Genomic DNA, 25,000 nt, shown 5'->3' with positions numbered 1-25,000 from the left:
AAAGTACTAGTATCAGTGTGACGTTTGATTATTACTTTTTAAATTGTATGACAAATTATCGATAATGATATATACATACCCCATATGGGTGTAGCCAGTTTCCTTGATTCCGACACCAGATAAGAAACCGACACCTCTGATACCACCATCGAAGTAAGTTCCCTTGTCTCCACGGTATGGCCAGTTGGCAGCTTTGGTCATGACGTCACCACCATTCTAGAAACAAGAGGATGAAGATGAGCATTTATACACCAGTCCATAGACTGACCCTCTTACAGTGATCTGTCAGAGGTGCTGTACTGTCATTTTAGATGAATGTGAAGTTGTACATAGCAACTGCAGTAGCCTTGCGTCATCAAAGGCGACTCCCACTTTTGTATTCTCATAGTCAAATTGAAACATCATAATGTTAACATAATGTCTGATATTATGTTTAGCATACTACCCATTTCATATTTTCCTCCACTGGCTCTGTTTGCTCACACAGAAACCGATAACAAACTGCGCGCATGCTACACTCTAAGATAACAAGACCACATTTCTTGCTACACTTTGTCTAAATTAAATAATATTTAAGTGTACTGCAATTACACACAAACTCGTGGGCGCCAATGCTTTGCTGTCTGCACTTTGGATGCCTGCATCGTGGCACCTAAGTTCATATCATTTAGAGAAAATATTGCATGACGCTGTATTCATGCAACCTTGGTGTAATACATTGTCGCATGTGCATTTTCTTACTGGTATCAAACACGGCCAGTGAACGGTAACATCTAATGGGCGGTATCAACATTCTAGAAAGTTCACTTCACACTTACATCAGCATGGAAGACGAAAAGAGTGTCTTCGAACATTCCCTTTTCCTTCAGTTTGGATACGATATTTCCAACAATAGCGTCCATGTATGTTACCTGAGCTGTTATAAATATATACAAAAAACGTACGTTGAAGCATAAATATTTGCATTTTTGACAAAAAGTATTTGTAAATTTGAAAAAAATGAAGTCCAGATAAGAAATCTCGGCAAACATATATGAAAACTGACGACGTCTCAAAATACTTTTCTGAACAACTTTCAATAATGATTTTTGAAAAAATATATATCAATAATAATATTACCACAATAGATTCGGCGGTCATCATTTTCGATCCAATTGTATATAAGCTCCCATTGTTTTGGAACCTGCGATGACAAATACATAGAATTAGAACATACCATCAGACACAGACTAATTTCAAAAGTTGATACAATGTTTATAAAATGTGTATGTGAGTGAGTGAGTGAGTGAGTGAGTGATAGCAGGTAATGTATGTATGTATGTATGTATGTATGTATGTATGTATGTATGTATGAGCATGTGTGCCGTTGTATTGTACAGCATATCCTGATAAAAGTATTGTCTACTTACAACTCTAGGTGAATGTGGCAACTGGAAGGCTACGTAGTGGAACATAGGCTCGGATGGGTCGTGTTCCTCGATATTAGAAAGAACCTTTTCTTCAAATAGTACCTGTAGGTATTAACCAAAATAAATAATCATTACGGGACAAAAGTAACTAAAAACACTCAACTTTGTTCATTCCCTAGTTGACAAGACTTCACACGTGCCTTTTTGTGTACTGTGCTTCAAAAACATTATTTGTGGCTTTATCTCCCCATCTCTTATATTGATACCATCTATAGTAAACATACAAGGCTCCCTGCCATCTGACATGATTTTGTACAAGCTGGTATTTCCTTGAACTTGTTGCTGGTTAAGCGATACAAAGCATTTGCATTGATGTAGGCAATGGAAGCGAAACTGATAGACACAAGGGATGTGTTTTAGCAATTTACCAATTCTCCTTAAAGGGCCGATCAACCTTTCTGTATATTAAGTTCACAATGTGCCCATTGTTTACGATATCAAACTTGCAGTTCTTCAATTTAGAGTAACTAGGCAAAACTTACAGATGTGTACTGGCAAGCAGCGTGAACTCCGACATTTTTGCCATCATCATGCAAATCATAACCAACGTATCTTCCGTTGAATCCGGGACCTGTCGAGATATGAACAGTACATAATGAGTTATACGATTATTGGCACTCATATATATGTCGGAAACTTTATGGGATGACTAAATACAGAAAATATGGACTGACAAACTGACACAAGAAAAATTCAACCGACCAAACAAACATGGAACAAACAAACATAGAACAAAATCTCAATTAACATACAGACGATTTGACGACAGAATTAGATTAGATCGAAGAATTTGACGGGGTGACAACATAAGAAAACATTTGAGGTAGTAATTTGAGGATTTAGTTCTGTGACGGGATAATACCACAATTGTTCTTATCATATACGTATGGAGAGCGTTTTGCTGCACCGTAATACTACAATTAACACACACAACACGCACCGTTCTCGTTGTTGACGTGTTCGTAGTAGGTAGCGCCACCTTGGTAGAAACCATAATAATGATCGAAACCTCTGTTTGGTCCTCCTGGGATGTAGGATTCATTGCAGAAACCCAAATGCCACCTTGGGAAGATAAACAAACATAACAGTTGATTATCTAGAAAAACTATGCACATACACTTTATTTTCTTCTGTGATAACCATTTATTTGCTTCTGTGATAACCATTTTTAAAATATTGATCTTGAGTAAACATGTATAGATGCTGGAAACATTTGGTCAATTCTAAAAGTAACATAAGTAGTCTATTGTACATTGTTATTCGTAAAGTACACTTACTTGCCAACTCCATATGTTGAGTATCCCAAATCCTTCAATTTCTTTGGCAGGAATGGTAAATATGTTGGGGCACCGTGTGGGAGATGGCCGAGGTATGTGTAATGCTGAAATGTGGAAGAAAGCATTGAAATTAGATATTTAAGAATGTAGTAATATACATAATAGTGATTCAAGAAGAAGTACTATCAAATTAGAGAGACTAGTTTCAACGAATTACATAAAACAAAATACTGACATTGATAGCGGATAAGTATATAAAATGATATCTCGTCGTGAACATAAATCAACACAGCTGTTGGATGAAGCAAGGAAGATACAAATACAAACACTATTTGTGTTTACAGGGAGATAAAATGTAACATTGTATGTGACTGTATGCTACCAGCATCTGTATTTTGTTTGTGTAATTCATTACAATAATTAAGAACCTAAATGAAATATGCTATACTCTTTCTAGTTCTAATGTAGAAGTAACATCAGTGGTAGCAGAAGTAGTTAAATTGTTGTTTTACGTTCTTAGGAGTATAACACGAGTGAAGTGGCACACTGTGTAAGTAACTGAGACAGCATTTCCACTGAAGTCAATGTATAAACACCACAGCGTACACCAAAACTTTAACATGTTTTTCCGGAAAACAAACTTGAAATATGCTTCTAAAGAGTGTTACATATAGACACCAAGGCTTGGAATTTGAGACTATTATATTTTTTTTAACTCATTATTTCGCAAAAAATAGTTATAATGTAATTTTATGTCAGTGATACAACAATATGCATAACACAAGTGACAATAAACTATAGGGCTACAACTATGGGGAGATAAAGTGATAGGGATCCAGATAATATATAGAGAAGACTAAACGTAGATGGAGCTAGACATATTGAGAGATATATATTGAAAGATAGAGGTGTGAGGTATAAAGATAATAAGGTGTGGGATAGAGAGAGAGAGAGAGATCTAGATATAGATGGGTATATAGATATTACACATACATGTAGAGAGATGAGAAATAGATAGATAATAAAGATAGATATATACATAGCCAGTATATATATATATATATATATGCAACTTAACCACAATAGATTGATTTTCTAAAACAACTCATTAAATTGTTCTTATTTTTTTTTAGATAGATATATCATACATACCTGTCCACCAACATTGGAGGAGTACATTCCAGTCATGAGGGCCACACGTGATCTTGAAATTGAAAATAAATGATAGTTTGAGGTTAGTTGTAATTTACAGTTGGTGCAACATTGTTAGTGACAATTTTCGATCTAGATATTGAATAGGAATTGAATAACATTTAAAATGCACTTCAATGACGAGGTAATTTGATTATAATCATGCAACTGTTAACTGAGTATATTACGCAATTAGATATTCCTGTTTTGCTAGAATACTAGAAATTAAACGGGTTTGTACACGTGTGCGTAATACATTGTAGGGTTGACAAACATATACCGGCACTAATCTTCTATTTTTCAGTCAATTTGACGATGTACACTCAGTAGAACGGCAGAAAAATGTATTACTAATTAATAATAGAATAGTTTGCCTATTATGTTCTGAGTATATTCGGCTTAACCGGAATTTGAAGAAAATTGTGAATTTGATGTGTGCCAAGATGCAATTGATGTCATAATGGTGAAGAAATATAGAAAAAAAAAGATTGCCACCTTAATAAAGCGCAAAATACTGTTCTGGTTCCTCAATGATGTTTGTTTGCAAAGTTTTCATCTAATTTTCATTTATTTTATCAGTTTCATAAGTATGACATTTATATCTCTGAACTGTGACAGCACACAATAATGATCTTTGTCAAATTTGGATGCTGTCATTGCCCAATAAATCAAGTCCAACCTTGAATAATTACTAGCACGAGAATTAGAATACAGATTGTGCCAACTTACGGACTGCAGGCAGCCATGGTGTAGAAGTTATCCAATTTGACACCATCTTCAGCCAGAGATGCTAAATTTGGGGTGATCATATTTTTATCGTGCCAGCTAACATCATTCCATCCTAATGGTTAGAAATACATATATGGATATGAATACATTAAAATACTTCACTACCCCAAAACGATATATGAGTAGTACAACTGAAAGAGTGTCAGCCTACATTTAAACGGTTTTGAAACTGGATAATATTTAATGATAGGAGTTTTAGTAACGTTTCTATCATTAGGATTAATTAATACAGATAATCAAATATAAAGTCTGCATTTGAAATTGTTAATTAACATTTGTTGATTATTTTGTTACACAGTTTGTTGTAAACACAGTTTTGCTGAAGTCGAAAACCATTTCACGGTACAATATAAGGTTTCACTAAGAACTAACATACGGAAAATAAATGAAAATGTACGTAATCATGGTATCTAGACTAGACAATTTCATTGAACACAAAGAAATTTTAACAGAAAAAAACGTGTCTAATAAACACGAATAAACGGGATAGAACACTTACCCATATCATCGCCGATCATATAGATAATATGAGGCTTTTTGTTGCAAAAACCTGTAACATAAGAGAACAAAAATCGTGGTAAATTTCTTGCATAAAATGTGAAATGTAATGAACTTTTTCATAGGCTGCATGTGGAAATTACTACCCTTTCTGTATACATTTATATATTTACCTGTACATAATCCTGAATGTGGACAGTAGAAGGAAAGACACTACATCATACCCACGAAACATGTAGAAGTACTCAGACAACAGCCTACTTTTTTTTCGACAAATAACGGCCAAATATTCGCATTGGTACACTATGTTATGATTAACGCCGTCAGAATTATTAAATTCGGCCATATTATTAAACGTGTTCCGTAGCTCATCAAAATGTATTTTCTATTACATTGTTTCCCCTTAATTTAATTATAATACTAATTAGATTTAGATTCGGATTTGGATTTGGATTCGGATTCAGGTTCTTTATTGCCATATGTATAAAAAACGCTGGAATATAACCCAACTTTGTACTTTGCAAGCAAGACGGGTTTTAAGGTAACATAATTTATTAATGATACTTTATTTGTTCAGACCTATCTCGCGTATAACAGTATGGCACTCACATATGCTGAGATATAACTAAAAAGCATAGTAACCGGATTCACCGATGGATGTCGATTCGGAAGATTGACATCTTTAAAATTTCATATCACTTTTCTTTCCTCTGAATACAGGCATGTTTAGACGTCATTTTGTTTCAGATTGCAACCATTTATGTCGACGTAGCAGCAAAATAAGTCACACAGATATTATTCGACGTATTCAATAACTAAACCCAAATTATTTGTGAAAAATTATACCTACCAGGTGAAAGGCATACTGCCACAACGAGCAGTGATAATAATTTCAACATAGCTGTTTCTGAGTTCTGCCTGTAAGAAAAATAAGGAATATAGATATAAAGGACAGGTAGGACTGACTGTACACAGACTGTACAAAACGTTCATATTACACGGTTTGTAAATAAGTGCACAACGATTGAACAATTTCACGTTATCATCTTCCAATTTTTTTACCAGCAAGCTAACCTAGCTATCAATAGTCTGTTGTGTTGTGTTGTGATACATCACTACCTATCGTCGTACCTCCTAGCCTTCAAAACCAATATACCTATGTTGAGAACTGTTCGAACTGATTCAGTATCCCCCCCCCCCAAGTCGTTATCAAACAGATCTATCTAAACGTTCTATACATCATAAATTATCACATGCACACTTTAAATGCTTCATGTGTTAACTCATGTGTTCCTCTCTGCTATGCGTGTACATTTAATGACTTCAGTTGAATAACGTTGTCGAGTACTTGTCATATTTCTAACTCAAGTTAATAAGAGCACATGTTTTACTTATTTTTTTGTTATAGGCACATTTATTTTTATATTAACAACTTGTTCATGTTCTCCAAAAAAGTTTTGGTTTCGAGCGCTTGGAGGCAAGGCGACAGTTACAACAGTACACTAAATAGTCTAAACTATCAAAAGTAGGAATTTTAAAGTATATCAATCTAGAACAAGTACATATTTCTCATCATTTTGAAAACACAAATGCCTTAAATTTGTATTATATTTATATGACATCGCTTTTTCATTATTGGAGACGTAAGCCATCGTTCTCAATTTGGTTACTGATTAATAAGTACATTTTGCGCTCAGAAACTCGGTTAGCAATTGTAAATTAACAGACTAAAGAGTTCACTGCATTTCTCCAGTAGATGCCTTTCACATTTCCTTCCATGCATGTATAACTGGAAATTGAAAATTACAAGCGAAGGTTTGATAAACAACAGCTGCCGATATACGTAGCAATGTCACCTGCATCGCTGCCACCAGGGTCTTCCTTACGATTGAAGATTAGCCAGAATTTCAGTATTCGGTATTTGTCGGTAGTTTTCGGAATTATTCGTTTTTTAAATTTGGCAAATCGGTTGACAACTACGTTATCGGAATTATCAAGTGCCGCAATTTCATTTTTGAAGTAGAAAGTCGTGCTGAGCGCAACGAAGACTCTAAAGTTGTGGAGTCTAACTCAACACTGTTGACTTGTTTCCCGTCAAGTGCGATTATTCACTCTGACCATTGATGATGTTTCAATGCTGCTAACAGATTAACAATATATAAATGTTCTTACCTGTGACTAGAAGATCACGTCGGCAGTAGAGACCCAAATGTAGTGTAGAACAAGTGTGAAATGCTACATTTTATAGCCCTTACAGAATATTTATATATTCATCACGTGATGTACCACTGGTACTTCATTATGTAATAGCATCATCCTAATTTACATATTGAATGGAAACTTTCTTTCGAACCATATTTTACGAATGAAAATAACGTCTATAAATGGTATGACATATGTATTAACGGAAGTAACACAATCGATTGTATATTTCACATCTAATAAATAAATAAATAAACTAATAAATAAATACATAAATAAATAAATAAATACATAAATAAATAAATAAATAAATAAATAAATAATTGAATAAACAAATAAATAAAAATATAAGCATATACATTCTCCAAAAAGACACACACAAGTTGTGTGTGAGAGAGAAAGAGAAAGAGAGAGAGAGAGAGAGAGAGAGAGAGAGAGAGACAGACAGACAGACAGACAGACAGACAGACAGACAGACAGACAGACAGACAGACAGCGACAGATGTAATAAGAATACATTAAAATCTAACTAAACCAGCCCAATAGAAGTACCATACGCAGAGACCAACAAACCATAAAAATATTGTTAAGATCAAAGGTTCTCGGTCTAATAAAATTAAAAAATCGCTGACCTTCGGGAATACCACATCAAATAACTGAGTCTCCGTACTACTGAGAGTGTTTGAAAGATACTATGAATTTGAATGAACAGAATTAACATACAGAGCTAAGAAACCACGATCGATCGATTTAACATATTTATTTCAAAAAGTAAGTTATTTTTCTGCAATTAAAGTATATATTGTAATGCTGAATTGAATAGAATATCAACCATTACAAAATATAACAGTTTAAGCGACCAAATGTATACTACCCGCACTATCTATCATGATATGAATATATTAAATAACCCTTTTTTAAACGACGTCCAGTTACCAGTAATATTTATCAACGCTGTTCCTTATTTATTGTTATCTCGATCCTGCATGTCTTTTGACAGATGTTGAACATGAACTTCGGGCAAAAGTATTGTTACATTTCCAGCTTTCACATTAGATAAGTGACGATGTAAATTCGGAAATGCCAGTGGTTTTTATTAATTTATATGAAAAAAACAACTCTAGTGTGCTTTCTACTTGAAAAAGAAAATGTGAAATTATATATGCCAAGTCTTTGCTTGTAAAAAAATAAATTCAAAGCAATGTACAATATTTGTTATTGTACTTACAACTGCCGACATCAGAGCGTGGACGAACAGAACCTGTTACAAGCATGGAAAGTAAACAATTCAATTTCATTAATAACACTTGGCTCAGCATGTTGAAACAACAGTGACATGTATTACACACCATGGTTTGATAAGAACAGTTTTATGGCCCTTTTATGTGTACAAGAAATGCCAGGGGAACTGGAAATCTGTTTGTTAACGTGAACTGTTATGTAAAGTGGTCATACAACTGTGAAATGTAATACAAGTCTCTGTGCTTCCAACATGCTGTGTCAAGTGTTATTAATGAACTTGGGTTGTGTACTTTCCGTGTTTGTAACAGGTTCCTTTCGTCCACGCTCTGGTGTCAGCAGTTGTACAATAACAAACATTTTACACATATAAGACGTTTTACAACAAGGACTTGTTACATGTGATGTCACATTGTTTTTTTTTCAAGTAGAAAAAAATATAGTAAAATTGTTTTATCAATTAAATATCAAAATGTTTACCCAATTCCAATCCATATTGGCACTTTAGAAATAGCAATATTACCTAGATGAAGTTGTAAAATATGCATAGAGCATCAAAAAAGACATAGTTTGCTTCAGTGCGCTTCACTTTTTGACCTTTTCCCACTTTCTTCATACAAATCATAGTACTTTCAATTGGTCTTTGTAAGATCTGACATGTGCGGTGTAAGATTGCATGAAAAGTTTATAATCGTCCTGATTACCTTGTCAAAAATGCGAATCTTTTGCAGAGAGACTTGTAACTATGCAAGCGTCATTTCCGCCATATGGACGAGGATTTGGTATTTATTTTGGATTTGGAATTTACAAAACTATTTTATCATGGCTTCCTGCTTTTAAAAAATCAATGTGAAACAACGTATACCACTTGTCTGCAAGTCAATAAGTGGCAAAATATCAATAAATGTGTATAATGTGTGTTATTGTTTTACACATTATTTAACCTTTTTGCAATGTATTGAGTTACGGACACAGAATCGGCCATGTCACTTCGACTTTTCGAGTAGTAAGCCATGATACAATTCTTTTATAAAATTCTAAATAAACACCAAATCCTCATACACATGGCCACTTTAAGATATCTGACGATTCGAGAAAGTGTGTTTCTTTCAGTTTGTTTGAGTAACAGCAGTATTGTATCTCTAGTGAGTTTCAGTGTTACGTAAGTGAATACCATACGGCCGACACGTTCGTAAGTTGTTTCCCACACTGGTGTTTTTGATAATAGCAGATGGTCTGATAAAATTGGAACACACGGGTAAAATGACGTATGACTGGTAGTAGTTAATGTGTTATTATGCATGTACTTGCTTTTCCATTGGAATGTTTTCGTTTTTGCTGGTAGTCATTTTCATGGTCAGTGGTATCCATATAATTTGCGTAATGGGTGCAATGACTTCCTCTTACTGTTTGTGTTGCTGTTGTTCTTTTTAAGTTATCAGCAATTACATAGTTTATTCTGGTGATTATTTCAGTGACGGTAAAACGTTTGAGCATCGCTTATAAAAAGATCATTCATGATTGCATGTGTTGACTTTCACATATGTAGATGCAATGCGATGATGAGCATGCTCAGCAATAGAATTATGCTTGCCATATGTGTGAAAAAGTGTTCGCATCAATATGGAAATTATATATGTTTACTGGAATAGCTGTTGCAAATAGTACTGGTATATATGTAAAACATGTTGCCTGGTGAGGTAATAACCGGACTTGAAGCTCCGCAGGGGAGCTTTCAATGATTGCAAGGGGGCGAGGGAATAAGGGTGAGGGGGGGGGGGTCATCATATGTCTGAAATCTAATCTCGGGGAAGGCCATCATTTAGAAAACATGAATCAGGGGAAGATCACATTTGACTTTGACTCTTTTTATTATCTAACTTTGCATTACTATTTGATTTTGGTATCCCACTAAATGTTACGTCTGACAACATGGTAACTTGTTATAGTAGTAGTAGTAGTAGTAGTAGTAGGTACGCATACGTCATGTCTGACAGCTCGTGATCCTCTGGATGGCGTGTCACCTATTCCGGTCAGCAGCTATGTATGTATGTATGTATGTATGTATGTATGTATGTATGTGTGTGTGTATGTATGTATGTATGTATGTATGTATGTATGTATGTATGTATGTATGTATGTATGTATGTATGTTGGGATGTATGTATACTATGTATGTATGTATGTATGCATGTATGTATGTATGTTGGGATGTATGTATGTATGTATGTATGTATGTATGTACATGTATGTATGTATGTATGTATGTATGTATGTATGTATGTATGTATGTATGTATGTATGTATGTATGTATGTATGTATGTATGTATGTTGGGATGTATGTATGTTGGGATGTATGTATGTATGTATGTATGTATGTATGTATGTATGTATGTATGTATGTATGTATGTATGCATGCATGCATGCATGCATGCATGCATGCGTGTATGTATGTATGTATGTATGTATGTATGTATGTATGTATGTATGTATGTATGTATGTGTGTGTGTGTGTATGTATGTATGTATGTATGTATGTATGTATGTATGTATGTATGTTGGGATGTATGTATACTATGTATGTATGTATGTATGTATGTATGTATGTATGTATGTATGTATGTATGTATGTATGTATGTTGGGATGTATGTATGTATGTATGTATGTATGTACATGTATGTATGTATGTATGTATGTATGTATGTATGTATGTATGTATGTATGTATGTTGGGATGTATGTATGTTGGGATGTATGTATGTTTGGATGTATGTATGTATGTATGTATGTATGTATGTATGTATGTATGTATGTATGTATGTATGTATGTATGCATGCGTGTGTGTATGTATGTATGTATGTATGTATGTATGTATGTATGTATGTATGTATGTATGTATGTATGTACATGTATGTATGTATGTATGTATGTATGTATGTATGTATGTATGTATGTATGTATGTATGTATGTATGTACGTACGTATATATGTATGTATGTATGTATGTATGTATGTATGTATGTATGTATGTATCATGACATTCACAAACCATTAGCGGTCCAAGTGCAACAAACCCGCGGGCTTGCCTGGCGAAAACGGGTGTCATAAAAGTTGTTTGCATCTCTAAAGCTGTTTGTAGCGTTACTTATAATAGCCTAATAAATTGATAACAACTGATATAAGACGGAGATAAGGTTGCCCCAATTGCAGTCCATGCAGACGGCCGAATAGAGGTTTTACAGCTGTTTACTTGTGTTATGTAAGAGCCCATCATCACATGTGTAAATATTGGTACTCTTTGATAACAAGTCCACTTGCTTGGTTAATGGCTTGTCCCAGTAATGTGTATGTATGTATGTATGTATGTATGTATGTATGTATGTATGTACCAAAACGTGACAGTGGATGTACACCCGACAACCATATACAATCGGAACAGACAAAACATTAAGTCAATGACATATACCAAAGACATGACTGGAAATATAAACTTTACAAAATATTTACAGTTGACGTATCAAAAGAAATGAAATAAAATAAATTAAGTCATTAAAAACTAGCATAAGTGGCTGTCTAAACATTTTAATTAGCTGAAATATAAGTGCCCTGGCTTAATTTACTACAACCGTTGATATAAAAGAATATGGCATTTTCTATTATCGTTTATGAACTTGTACTGGTACGTATACGTATGTCCGATACTTGATGGCAGCAATCATTGCGCATGCGCATTACTAAATATAACAGACGTATATGAAAGCTACAGTGACAAAGTACCGGTTTTCGGCTTAGAAGCTATCGATAAGATATTAAATGTTCGAAGGCGTAGGGAGCCTTCGGTAGGTCTTGGATATTTCCCAACTACTACTACCGGCGCAGATTTGTGTCAAACCGACCCTTCTTCGATCAAAACCTGTGGTTGGCTCTCTTTGGCTGAGCTAATATTAATATTTGGCCAGAACATTAATTCCCAGTAATTAGCATTAATCAAATTAACACTAACTGGGCTCACTAAGGACCGAGGTTAATATCTTCGTAATATTATCCCTAATTATACGTACCTTACCCAAGTGTTCCCGTTTTTATTCCTGTGAAACCCACTGAAACTTCTCTGCACATCACACTTGATAACTAATTTACTACATAATTGTCAGCAGCGATTTCAACCACATGGTCTGATATTATGGTACCTAACCCTAACCCTAACACTAACGTTAAACCTACCCATAAAAGTAACCGAAGTGGCATCAGTGGGATACCAAATTCCCCAAAATTGTATGCCGTCACAAGAGTTTGACAGAGAATGGAGATATTACTATATGACTAACAGTCGTGTAAATTTGTAATGCATTTATCATTCCAATATAACGTTAATAAACACAATATTTCTCAGAATGACACATGACATATTTAATGATGTGAAAAGAAAAAAAATAGCAGAGAAAATAATCACTATATGTATTCACCGTCCCAGTAAACATCAATTCAGACTTTCATATCAGTAGTTTGAACTTTATGCAATTAATGAATGTTCATGCGATCGAGATATAAACTATTTCTTTTTCCGTGTTTATAATCTATGGTGAGAAACCTTGAGACTAATAGTCTATTTGTAACCAACGAATGCGATAGCTTTCATGTGCGCATGAGCTATGCATATTGTTGATGAAAACTTTCCAAATAAGGCAACATGCATTTATGAGCCGTCGACAGAAAGCACCAAATGTCAGGGGGCCAGCTGTTGCACTTTTACACAGTGTCACGTAACGATGTACCCAACATACTGTACTATTTCTATCCCAATTTTCAAAGTCACCATATCCATCGAGGATACCGACATAATTCGAGCGATTATTCGAGCGATTGGTAAAATTACAAAACATATACTCAGTATTTTACTCCGTTAATATTTAAATTCATCTTTCCATTCTCACCAACATCGTCACGGTGGACGTAAAAGAGACCATATTGTAGTTTAAACCTGCACTAGCTGCAATTGGAATATTTGGGGTTTTTTTAAAACTAAGTAATCAAAGATATATTTAAAAAACAAGTGCCCTTTCCCGCGTCTAGCGCATTTAAACCATGTCTTATGAAATATTTTAATAGGGGAGGGTCATGTTGCAGAGAAGGGAAATTGAGGGAGAGTCATTTTGTTGCACGACGGAGCAGGGAGGGCAATATTTTAGGTAACAACCCATGCCTGACTACCCCCCCTGTAATTACCGAAGTTCCCCTAAACCTATACCATTTAATATTTTATCGATAGCTCATAAATAAGTCGAAGTCTGGTACTTTCACACACATTTACACGACCGGTGATATTAGTTGGGAAATAATCAATGCCTACGGAAGGTTCCCTACGCCTTTCAACATATGTTAAGATGTTTAGCTCCCTTAGCCAAAATTCGGCACCGTGTATTCCTTAAAAAAACGTACTCTGAGCCTGATATGTGGAAAGGGATTATGATACAGGCGACATATTGCAATTAAAACAATAAAAGTGATAACTTTATGATGGCGCTAGAATTGGTATGGCAGTATGCACCTGTAGGTTTCATATATGAGTCTGCTATATTTAGCGCTACGCAACGAATGCTACCATCAAGTGTACGTATACGTACCGGTACAAGTTCATGGACGATAATAAAAAATGCCAATATGTAGAATTAATTCAAGAATTAGAAAACATTGTTTTATACCAAGGGTTGTATACGTCACAGTAGCTTACAATAGAATTAGCCTTGACATTAATAATTTCAAACTTACAAATGTTTAGACACTTCACTTTATGCCAGTTTTTAATGCCCTTTAAACATGCAACTGGCGGCGCCTGGGACCATTTTTGCATATGACTGATTCTATGTTTGGAGGTGGAGAACTTGTGATGACTCACTTGCAACTTGAGTAATCACCAAAATATAAACATTCCCTATATCTGGGTTTTTCACATGCAAATGCCGCATATTTGAATAATCCTGAATGACACACAATCTAAGCAGCTGTTTGCAGGGGAATTGTCTCATTTGGAGAGTTTTTTTTTCATTCTATGAAACAAACAGACTGATTTTCAACTAATTTGTGTATCAAGTTACCATCCTACGACATTCACAAACAATTTGTACATGATACATAACCTGTGTGTTTCTCGAAGCACAGAAAAAATGCTGAAAACAAGACCCAGAAGCTAGTGCTCTGTACAGCAGTTTGAATTTCCCGCATGTGCATAGATTAGCCATAATCCTCTTTATATAGGGCAGTTGTGTCTTTAATTTAATTTTGATTTGTTTTGCATATGTCTGTTATAAATATTTGTAAAATGTATTTTTTTCTGTTGATTGTATATACTTATTGTGAGATGGTTATAACTGTCTGTACATCCGTTGTCGTCCTTTTTGGTAAATAGATAAATAAATGAAACAACCAATTATAAGTTTCGTCATTATTTCATGTATGAAAGTAAATCCCCCCCTCCCCCTCGCCCGACCGTATGGCATTATATTAGCTGTCTGATGATGCCGTTATCTGGACGGGATGGGCATATAACTGCACTTCTTTACTTTATAATGTGGTAAAATAATACTAAACAGACAGACAGACAGACAGACAGACAGACAGACAGACAGACAGACAGACAAGCAGACAGACAAACAAACAAACAAACAAACAGACAGACAAACAAACAAACAAACAAACAAACAAACAACCAAACAAACACTTGAACGAACGAACAAGCAAATAACCTAACAAACAACAAATAGATAGACATACATACATGTACATGGATAAATAAATACTGATGAACATTAACAACTAAGCAACTATACAATTTAATATGTATCAACAATAATGTCGCTCCATAAATGAAATTTGTATGTATGTTTTCCTTTATGCGAAATTGTCCCTTGTACATACTCCCATGTGATTGAGTAGGATATATCTTGCGCAAAAAGTGTCACTTTGACTTCTGATCAGTAAACTTTGAATCCGTCTTTTCTAGAACAGACATACTTACAACTCATTTATTCACCAGGCCTGAGGTGCAATTGACATCATAACCAACGGGAAGGCAACAGTTTCGACGATTTGTAAGTCGTGTATTTGATCTCCGTAGTTCATAATTCCTAGTTTCTCCATTTGAATGGACCAATCACGTAACCCGTTTTGACCACTCTAAGACTACGACTGTTTGCCGTACAAGGTCGGGGAATACCGTTACTAATTAAAGTATAGAAACCCGGAAATACACACAGATATTATACTAAACATCACACACAAGAAGAGGGATTGAGCCACTTAATCTCAAGAAATGCATCACACATGGTAGTCAAAAAAAAGGCTAAATACAATACATAAACAGACGGGACATCGTATAAAACACTTCAAACACCTTTCTGGAATTAATATGTTATTCAACATCAATTCGAACCACTGCGCCATAACATCTAGTCACCGCCAATGAAATTAAACACGGTGTATCACATTAAATAACTTCTGTGAGTCTTTTTGGAGAATACATAAAGCGACTTTCGCAATACCGTGCAGTTTTTCTGTTTGACTACATTTAAAGATATCAAGTCTGAATGAATACAGTTTCTTGTTACATTTTGTCTAAGTGAAATGAATAACTCATGCCACCATATCCAGGGTTTTTGATACTAAGAAAAACATTCGCGCCTGAATGTCTGCATGGAGTTACAATAATTTTTAAAATTGGTTTATGTTTATTTCATTTCGACTAAATGTAGCCGAAAATGCTATCTTGTTATTGTGTGGCATATGCAGTTTCTTGTTGGTTTCTGCGTGGTTGTATCAAACAGAAAAGCTGCATGATATTGTGAAATTCACTATACATGTATTACTTATGTTTCTGTTTATTTATTTATTTATTTATTTGATATGAAATATACAATCGATTATTTGTTACTTCCGTTAACGCATATGTCGATACCATTTATAGATGTTATATTCATTCCCCTAAAATATGCTTCGAAATATAAAGTTCATTTAATATGCAGATTAGGATGATGCTCTTACATAATAAAGGAAGTACCAGTGATACATCACGTGATGAATATATAAATATTCATACTCTGTAAGGGCTATAAAATGTAACATCTCACACTTGTTCTACAGTACATTTGCTTTTCTACTGCCAGAGTGACACTTAATCACAGGTAAGAACATTTTTTTTATGACTTGGTCAGAGCAAGGACATATCACTATTGGTCAGAGTAAATACTTGTACTTGCTTGACAAATGTGTGCATGAGCGATACTCCCGTAAGGTTCCAAATTGAGTTTGCAACTTTATAGACTTCGTTGTATTCAGCACCATGACAATTCTCAACTTGAAAAATGAAATACCAGAACAATTCCGATAATGTAGTTGTCAACAAATTTTGCAATATTTTAAACGAAAAATAGCAAAACATACCAAACAATCCAGAATATCGAAAATCTGGTGCGTAAGGAAAGCGCGCGATGACTGAGCTACAGGCGACTTTCTACGCATCAGCAGGTGTGTTTTTTAATTATCAAATTGCGCTTGTAATTTTCAATTTTCAAGTTTTAATTATATGCGCATATACGCATTTAAACTGAGAGGTGATAGGCATTGAAATTTATCTGTTATTTTACATTTGTTAACCGAGTTTACTGAGCACAAAACGTACTCATTAATCAGTACCCTAAATTGAGAAAGATGGTTATAATAAGTATCGCCGATAATCGAACGAAAAACGATGTCAAAAAAAAGATAACAAAAAACAAGGCGTTTGTGTTTTCAAAATGGTGAGAAATGTGTACGATATGGATGTACTTCCCTACGTTTTTAGATTGATAGCTTAGCCTGTTTTACTGCACTGTACGTATCTGTCGCCTTATCTCCCGTTCCTCGAAACCAACACTCGTTTGGTGGACATGTATGATCAAGTTCGTGATAAAAAATTAAAAATGTGCGACAATCGCTTGAATACAGCGTGAACAATGACAATGGTATTCCAAAGTAGTCATTGCAGATATAGACACAGGAGTTAACACATGTAGGACATGTATATAAAGTGTGCATGTGATAACTGACGTAAATTTAATATACAAATGTTTGATAACAACATTTGGGGTGTGGCTTACTGACGATCAGTTCTAACAATTTGCAACACAAGCTGGCTGGTTTTTGAGGACTAGGAGGTACGACAGACACCTACCCATGTAATACAACACAACAGCGCAGCAAACATACTATTGGTAATTAGTCTAGCTTGCTGGTAAAAAAATATGGAAGCCAATCATCAGAAATTATAGTCGCATATTTATTCACAAAATGTGTAAAGTGAACATTTTGTACACATTTGAGTTGTCCTACGGGTCTTCTATACTTATATTCTTTATTTTTCTTTACAGGCAGAACTCAATAGCAGCTATGTTGAAATTATTATCACTGCTCGTTGTGGCAGTTTGCCTTTCACCTGGTAGGTATATTTTTCACACGTATTTTGGTTTTAGTCGTTGAACATATCGAATGTTGTCTTTTTGACTTATTTTGCTGGTACGTCGTCATAAGTGGTTTCGATGACACATATAGGATGTTGCGATCTGAAGATATGAGTCACAATATGGCAGAATTCAAATTGAAAGAGAATTTATTTGAAATCTGCCAGCTGTTAATCTTCCGAATCGACGTCCACCTAAATCTATGCACGTTTTAGTTGTATCTTAGTATGTGAGTGCCATAGAGATATACCTAACAAAGCAACCTCTAAGCAATCATATGGTCTTATTACTAATTGTGCTACAACAAAGCCCGTCTTTCGTGGGAAGGAAAACTTGATGTGGATAAAACAACAAACTGTACAAGAACCTGGTTTTGAATATTTGGCCCATAATTGTCTAAATGTAAAAAGTAGGCTGTTGTCTGAGTACTTCTACATGTTTCGTGGGTATGATGTTACAGGTGTATATACAAGTAAATATTGAGTCATATACATCAAAGTATACGTAGTAATTTCTATATGCAGCCTGTGGAAAAGTTCAATGAATTGCATATTTTATGGAAGAAATTGACCGCGATTTTTTCTATTTTACAGGTTTTTGCCAGAAAAAGCCTCATATTATTTATATGATCGGCGATGATATGGGTAAGTTTTCACTTATTTGCAGTATATTTCCACTGTAATAATGTTTCTTCCAATGTCAGCTAAACTGCATTTACAACCAACAGCATGCGCAGTTGATGATAATTTCATTATCTGTATTAATTATGTTAATGATAGCAACGTTCCTAAAACTGCCATCATTAATATCGTGCAATTTCAATGAACACTTTTTATTGTATGTGGACGCTCTTGTAAGCCCTGGCCACTAGCTGTAACTGGGACGTATTTTGAAACTTTCTTTGTGATATATAATTGACTTACTCGTAATATCCTGAACAGTACTGGGTTACCTAGGCCAATGGGTGAATATATTTGTACATCACAATATGGTATAGTGAATCCAATCAAATTGATGTTCAGGTCCGCACCTAAAATTCAGCACATCGACGAGATCACAATTTCAAACTGTTTATATAATACCCTTTGACACAATCGATCCCAAATCAACATGTATAATGTCTAATTATTGGTATTATAGTAATTTTCAGTTAATATATTGTTTGGTGTCTGATCAAAAAAAGCGATACTGCACGCGCAGTTAACTTACAGCGAGTTAGTTCAGTATTAATTACATTGTCGTTTTGGGGTAAACTACTATTTAATGTATTCATGTTCATATGTTTATAGGATGGAATGATGTTAGTTGGCACGATAAAAACATGGTCACCCCAAATTTAGAATCTCTGGCTGAAGATGGTGTCAAATTGGATAACTTCTACACAATGGCTGCCTGCAGTCCGTAAGTTGGCACGATCTGTATTCTAATTTTTGTGCTGTAAATTCCAAATTGGACTCGATTTATCCAGGAACTGTCGGCACTGTGGCATATATGACGACGAATTCGAAGTCCTTAGTACTGTAATGTTTCAGAGATATACACGTTATATTTATAAAAAATAACAATAAAATGCTATGAAATGCAAGTTTTCAAAAAAAAGAATTTGTCAAAGCATCAAAGTTAGTACGGTCGGTGCGTGTGACATTAAGTTGCTTTGGCAAGCGCATCACAATCATAGGTTCATTCAGTTCTGGTTAAGCCGAGTATACTCAGAATATAATAGACAAACTTGCAAGTACACTAGTTATACACTTCATCTGTCGTTCTACTCTGTGTGTAGATGGTCAAATTTCCATCATTCTTCGATACACTAAAAAATTAGAAGATTAGTGCCAGTATATATGCATGTCAATTTATCAAAGTACCCTTACAATGCATTACGAACACATGTACCAACCCGTTTAATTTCATTTGTTCTAGCAAAACAGGGATATTTTACTGCGTTATTAATTGCATAATTATAATCACATAACCGTGTCATTATAGCGCATTAAAAATTCAAAGTAGTTGTCTTCCATGTATAGGTCGAAATGTATCACTATAAATGGCATGTGTCTTAAAAAATAGGAAATATGCACAATATGGTATACAAACCCTAACCTCAAACTATCCTTGTTTTCATTTCAAGATCACGTGTGGCCCTCATGACTGGAATGTACTCCTCCAATGTTGGTGGACAGGTAGGTGTGATTATAGGATCTAATCTAATACACACAGACGCACAGACACAGACATGGACACTCACAGACACACAGACACACACACACACACACACATACACATACATACATACATACATACATACATACATACATACATACATACATACAGACAGACAGACAGACAGACAGACAGACAGACAGACAGAAAGACACATACACATACATACATACATACATACATACATACATACATACATACATACATACATACATACATACATACATACATAAAAATGTTGCACAAACACTGACACAAAATTACATTATAATGACATAGTTTGTGAAATATCGCGCTCGAAAATTATCACTGTCTCAGATTCCAAACCTCGCCTGCATTACGTAGCCATCTCTATCTTCTTCAAGTTCGATATCTTCCTGGAGAGACTTGACTCTTTAATTTTTAGTATAGTGAACGTTGTGGTGTGTACATTGACGTTAATGGAAATGCTGTCTCAGTTACGTACTGTGTCACTTTACCCATGTTATAATCAAAAACATTACGTGAAATAAAACTTAATCTACTGTTATCATTGCCGTTACCACCACACTGAAAGTAGAGAGAGTATAGAGTTTCAAATAGTTGTTTATTGTTTGGTATAGAACAATCAAAATACATATGCTGGTAGTATGCTCGCACATAATTTTGTTTATCTCACTGTGAGTACAAAGAGCGCTCTCTTGTCTCTTCTCTTCCTTGTTGCATCCAACAGCGGTGTTGATTTATGTTTACAATCAGATATCATTTTATATACTTAACGGCTACCAATGTCAGTATTTTGTTTTAAATGTAATTCTAATAACAACAACAAAAACATTTGGGCGAAAAAAATAATTTTTCTACTGCCTAAATTAAACGTCTCTCTAATTTGATAGTACTTCTTCTTGACTCCCCACTATCTATATTACTACATTCTCAAATATCTAATTTCTGTGTTCTCTTCCACATTCCAGCATTACACATACCTTGGCCATCTCCCACACGGTGCCCCCACATATTTACCATTCCTGCCAAAGAAATTGAAGGATTTGGGATATTCAACATATGGCGTTGGCAAGTAAGTGTACTTTACGAATAACAATGTATACTAGAACCACTTATGTTACTGTAAGAATTGACCAACTGTTTCCAGCATCTATATTAAATGTTTTCTCACGATCAATATTTAAAAATGGTTATCACAGAATAAAAGAAAGTGTAGTGTATTGTTTTTTTCTAGATTGGCAACTTTTTTTATTTATTTATCTTTCCAAGGTGGCATTTGGGATTCTGCAATGAATCCTACATCCCAGGAGGACCAAACAGAGGTTTTGATCATTACTTCGGTTTCTACCAAGGTGGCGCTACCTACTACGAACACGTCAACAACGAGAACGGTGAGTGTTCTGACAATGTATCTTATCTCTTTATTTAACTGTACTCTTACGGTGTAACAAAACGCCCTCTATACGTATATGATTAGCACAAGGTTTTGAAAATATCCCGTGACAGTACTAAATCATCAGATTACTGAACGTTTAAGATAGGTATCATTAATTTCCCAAAAAGTATAACATATATTAAGCTTATAGCGTAACGGTTTGTAACAGGGTAGTAATAGAGTAAACAGTCTGCTACTAGCAAATGATTTGTTATGTTGTCATCCTGTTAAATTCTGTCATGAAATCTACTAATAATATCATTGCGTCATCAAATCGTCTGTATGTTAATTGTTTTCATTCTTTGTCTGTGTCTGTGTGTGTGTGTGTGTGTGTTTGTTTGTTTGTTTGTTTGTTTTTCGGGTTTGTTGATTTTTTACATGTGTCAGTTTGTCAGTTCATATGTTCTGTATTTACTCGTCATCTCAAAAGGTTTTTGACATATATGTGAGTGCCAATAATTTTATAACTCATTATGTACTGTTCATATCTCGACAGGTCCCGGATTCAACGGAAGATATGTTGGTTACGATTTGCATGATGATGGCAAAAATGTCGGAGTTCACGCTGCCTGCCAGTACACATCTGTAAGTTTTGCCTTGTTACTCTAAATTGAAGAAATTGAGTATAATATCGTAAACAATACACATTGAACTAAATATTCAGTCATTTAAGGACAATTTATTCATTTGCTAAAACTCACTAGGGTCTATTATAGTCGCTTCCATTGCCTACATTAACACCATTGCTTTACATCGCCTAGTCAGCAAAGACAACAATTATACCTTGCACTTGTCACAACACTTAATCACGTACCTGAAAACATCATTATGCGAACTATCTTAAATTATGTCCGATGGAAGGGCGCCAATGGTATATTTACTACGGATGGTATCATAATAAGAGATGGGGAGGTAAAGCCACAAAAAATAATGTTTATGAAGCACAGAACCCAGAATGGCACGTTTAAAGTCTTATTAACTAGGCAATGATCAAAGTGATGGTTTTACGTTGCCTTTGCACAAGTAATGATTGTGCGCTTTGGTTAATACCTACAGGTACTATTTGAAGAAAAGGTTCTTACTAATATCGAGGAACACGACCCATCCGAGCCTATGTTCCACTACGTAGCCTTCCAGTTGCCACATTCACCTAGAGTTGTAAGTAGACAATACATTTACCATGCCTATACACTGTACAATACAACGGGACACATACATACATACATACATACATACATACATACACACATACATACATACATACATACATACATACATACTCATACTCATCACTCACTACTCATCCACTCACATACATACACATTTTTATAAACATTGTATCGACATTTGAAATTAATCTGTGTATGATGACATGTTCTAATTCTACATATTTCTTCCAATGTTCATCGCAGGTACCAAAACAATGGGAGCTTATATACAATTGGATCGAAAATGACCACCGCCGAATCTATTGTGGTAATATTATTATTGATATTTTTTTTCACAATTCAGTCAATTTTCATACATGTTTGCCAAGATTTCTTATATGAACTTCTTCTTTTTTTCAAAGATACCGATATTTGTTTTGTCAAATGCAAACATTAATGCTTCATCGTATTGTTTTTTTATATAAAAATAACAGCTCAGGTAACATACATGGACGCTATTGTTGGAAATATCGTATCCAAACTGAAGGAAAAGGGAATGTACGAAGACACTCTTTTCGTCTTCCACGCTGATGTAAGTTTGAAGTGAACTTTCTAAAATGTTCGTACGACCCGTGCCATTCTTCTTGACACCAGTAAGAAAATGTACATTCTGCAATTTAACATAGCAAGGTTATAGGAATTCAGTGTCTTGCAACATTTTGTCTAAATGATATGAACTAACCTGTCATGATAGAGACACCAAAACATTGGCGCCCCGCATGTCTTTGTCTAGTTGCAGTACCCGTAATATCGGTATCAAATTTAAACTGAATTTAGCAAGACATTGTGATCTAGCTCTTAAAGTGTAGAATATACAGTTTCTTATTGGTTTTTGTGTTATTGTATCAATTAGAGCCAATAAACGGTAATATGAAACGGGTAGTATGTTAAACATATCACACATTATGTCCACATGATGATGTTTCAGTGTGACTCTGAGAATGCAAACTATCGTCTTTGATGAGGAAAGTCTATTTCAGTTGTTTTGTACAACTTCCCATACATCAACAATTACTAGTTTTTCATTCTAGTAATGAAAGCACATGCATGTGAATGATCATGGTTGAGGGTCTACAAAACAAATGTACAAATACTCATCCAAGTGTTCTTGTTTCTAGAATGGTGGTGACGTCATGACCAAAGCTGCCAACTGGCCATACCGTGGAGACAAGGGAACATACTTCGATGGTGGTATCAGAGGTGTCGGTTTCATATCTGGTGCCGGAATCAAGGAAACTGGCTACACTCATGAGGGGTATGTATATATGATTGTCTATACTTTGTCACACACATTTGACAAACATTAATCAAAAGTCCAGCTTCGATAGCCTTGATTTTGTCAGAGAATGTAAAAACTTAATAATCAAATGTCACACTTCGCTAGTTCACTAAATGCTGATACTACTACTTTGTCTATCTTCACACTGCGATGATCAATGATACATGAATCATCGCCCTCAACGATCAACCCAATAATGTCATAGTTTTGTCATATCACAAATGGGCAATAAACTGTTGTTTCTAAATTGTGGATTTTCCGCAAGGGTTAACATTATTATGTTTTGTCTCCCATAACGTCTAGTTTTATATTAATATAGATAACATATATTATTTTTTTTTGCAGTATGTTCCACATCACAGACATGTACCCAACCCTTATCAAGGGAATGCTTGGCGGTGAAGTCGCAGGTGAGTCTTACTTGCACTAGCAAATTGTAATGGTAACGGGTCACCAATTATCATTGTGTCGATTTTTTTATCTTTTATTTTAGTTATTCACGTATTGACTTACTTAGGAAATCACTATATGAAACAACTAAATTAATAGATTCATTTGATACGGTTGTGTAATGCAATGAAATGCTGATATCAATAATGCATTCGAAATAAATTATTATTATTATTTTGAACATTTGAAAAGAAATCATTCGCTATATTAAGATGAGATGATGAGATATGGGTATAGATTTAAATCGGTAAAACAACTGTACAG

At 34.7% G+C, this 25,000-nt stretch overlaps 2 protein-coding genes across 2 annotated transcripts in view; one reads left to right on the top strand and one right to left on the bottom strand.

Annotated features, from left to right (window-relative positions):
- The window catches only part of LOC144438189 (arylsulfatase I-like), a 7,894-nt gene extending 2,626 nt beyond the window's left edge, over positions 1-5,268 (bottom strand). Inside the window, exons 1-10 of the mRNA XM_078127232.1 lie at positions 5,226-5,268; positions 4,667-4,778; positions 3,899-3,950; positions 2,747-2,850; positions 2,410-2,531; positions 1,952-2,040; positions 1,410-1,511; positions 1,120-1,183; positions 819-916; positions 80-216 (exon numbers count right to left, since the gene is read on the bottom strand). Coding sequence (XP_077983358.1) covers positions 80-216; positions 819-916; positions 1,120-1,183; positions 1,410-1,511; positions 1,952-2,040; positions 2,410-2,531; positions 2,747-2,850; positions 3,899-3,950; positions 4,667-4,778; positions 5,226-5,244 — 899 coding nt within the window. The 5' untranslated portion in view covers positions 5,245-5,268. The remainder of the gene's footprint in view (positions 1-79; positions 217-818; positions 917-1,119; positions 1,184-1,409; positions 1,512-1,951; positions 2,041-2,409; positions 2,532-2,746; positions 2,851-3,898; positions 3,951-4,666; positions 4,779-5,225) is intronic.
- Positions 5,269-18,769: 13,501 nt separating this feature from the next.
- The window catches only part of LOC144438037 (arylsulfatase B-like), an 8,499-nt gene continuing 2,268 nt past the window's right edge, over positions 18,770-25,000 (top strand). Inside the window, exons 1-11 of the mRNA XM_078127069.1 lie at positions 18,770-18,803; positions 19,449-19,560; positions 20,288-20,339; positions 21,333-21,436; positions 21,634-21,755; positions 22,296-22,384; positions 22,856-22,957; positions 23,212-23,275; positions 23,442-23,539; positions 24,126-24,262; positions 24,632-24,696. Of these exons, the coding sequence (XP_077983195.1) occupies positions 18,785-18,803; positions 19,449-19,560; positions 20,288-20,339; positions 21,333-21,436; positions 21,634-21,755; positions 22,296-22,384; positions 22,856-22,957; positions 23,212-23,275; positions 23,442-23,539; positions 24,126-24,262; positions 24,632-24,696 (964 nt within the window). The 5' untranslated portion in view covers positions 18,770-18,784. The remainder of the gene's footprint in view (positions 18,804-19,448; positions 19,561-20,287; positions 20,340-21,332; positions 21,437-21,633; positions 21,756-22,295; positions 22,385-22,855; positions 22,958-23,211; positions 23,276-23,441; positions 23,540-24,125; positions 24,263-24,631; positions 24,697-25,000) is intronic.

The sequence above is a fragment of the Glandiceps talaboti genome, chromosome 7 (assembly GCF_964340395.1).
Source record: "Glandiceps talaboti chromosome 7, keGlaTala1.1, whole genome shotgun sequence".
Taxonomy (NCBI): domain Eukaryota; kingdom Metazoa; phylum Hemichordata; class Enteropneusta; family Spengelidae; genus Glandiceps; species Glandiceps talaboti.
Note: the sequence above shows the minus strand (reverse complement) of the source record. Positions and strands in the feature narration are given on the sequence as shown.